The following is a 1,731-nucleotide window of genomic DNA, read 5'->3' as shown; positions in this document are numbered from 1 at the left end:
TTTGGATTTCTATCCATTAGTTATCTCCTACGAGCTATTGGAAGGTGAGGTTTTCAATTCCAAGTTTTGTATTAATCCATTAGAACCAATTTCAATGGCCATTGAAAGGTGAGTTTATCACCTAGAATGACTTTGAGTTGCCAATATTTGGTAAGCTTTTGGCTTTAGACCATTAGTTATCTCTTACGAGCCATTCAAAGGAAGTCTAAGGTGAATAACCATTGATGAAATTCACTACCATTTGTTTTGTCATTTTAAAGGATTAAAACTTGATTTGCTAAATCCATACCGGTTCGGGAAGCAAGCATCACCATAGTTGCAACCCCAACGCGAGGAGCCTATCCTAAGATTTCCAATTTGCATAAGAGCCAGAGCATAGTTATCCTATCTTTGAGAAACTTGTTTTTACACCCTTTCATTTTTAGTCTTTAATGTTAGCTTAGATTAGTTTAAATCTTTCTAAAACATTTACATCTTCTTTTAAAGCTAACATCCATAAGAAAATCACCTATTTTCCTAATTTGAATATCACTAGTGTTTGCGAAAACCCTTCCCAGTGAACGATCCTAGAACCACTATCCTATAGTAGCTTGGCTACTTTAGTAATAGTATTTAAGGTATAAATTTTATTGATACGCCTTTAAAGCTAAGCTACCATGAGTCGAATCAGCGCGCCTGTCCAAGACTCCACCTCTGAGCCGCCGCGGCCTCGCCTCTTCCCACCGCCAGTCAATAGCGCACCTACCAGTCCTCCGGCCATGCGCTATAATACAAGGAGATCACTTACCATTGTCGGTGCAAGCTCTTCCAGAGGCCAAAAATCAGATATCGGACCCCCAAAGAAGAAAGCAAAGGTCTCAGAGCCAATCGTTCTGATCGAGTCATCTTCAGAGCCTGAATCAGAGCCTATGCCATCTCCTCCGCCTACTGAAAAATCTCCATCGCCTGCTAAAAAATCTCCACGGCTTGCTAAAAAGTCTCCACCGCCTACCAAGAAGCCTCAGCCATCTCAGGCGCCAGCAAGAGAATCTCAAATTCCTTCGGATATGACTCCTGAGGAAGCCATCAGACGCCCCATGGTGACACAGCCGCCAATTGCAGGAAATCTGAATTGCAGAGCAAGGCCATTTCATTCCGAGCTCTGTTTCGACATAGCCACCTTCAGAATTCAGCCTGAGCTCAGAGAGTCCTTTCGTCTGCTATAGAGGTATCGTATGGAGCATTTGCTGACTCCCAGGGATTTTTTCTATCCCTAAGTGGCATTGGACTTTTATCAGTCCATGACCACAAACCAGGTCCACGATCCTACAGTCATCCATTTTACCATAGATGGACGACATGGGATTTTGGGAGCTTGACATATAGCAGAGGCACTCCATATCCCCTATGAGCCAGCACGTCCAGAAGATTTTCGAGCCTGGACTAGCTCTTCACAGAGTGACATTGTTCATACTCTGTCTAGAGGGGCATCCTCTCGTCATTACATCCTGAGGAAGCAGCTTCCCCCCAGCATGTTCTTCATTGATGAACTCATGCGCCATAACATTTTTCCACTTCAGCATTGAGTGCAGAGGAGATGAGTGTTGCTGGAGGCCTTGTTTAAGATCTCTGAGGGATACTTCTTTGGCCCTCATTATCTCATCATGGCTGCTCTTCTATACTTTGAAGAGAAGGTGCATTGAAAGAAGCTGCTCCGAGCAAATGCCATCCCACTCCTCTTCCCCAGGCTAT

At 44.0% G+C, this 1,731-nt stretch overlaps 1 protein-coding gene across 1 annotated transcript; it reads left to right on the top strand.

Moving 5' to 3' along the window:
- The first annotated feature begins 656 nt into the window (after positions 1 to 656).
- Positions 657 to 1,205, top strand: LOC104880736 (proline-rich receptor-like protein kinase PERK2). The gene has a single exon (XM_010658379.1). It carries the CDS (start codon positions 657 to 659, stop codon positions 1,203 to 1,205), a length of 549 nt encoding a protein of 182 aa, XP_010656681.1.
- Positions 1,206 to 1,731: the final 526 nt, after the last annotated feature.

Source organism: Vitis vinifera, chromosome 11 (assembly GCF_030704535.1).
Source record: "Vitis vinifera cultivar Pinot Noir 40024 chromosome 11, ASM3070453v1".
NCBI lineage: Eukaryota > Viridiplantae > Streptophyta > Magnoliopsida > Vitales > Vitaceae > Vitis > Vitis vinifera.
This window is presented reverse-complemented; position numbering and strand designations above follow the sequence as displayed.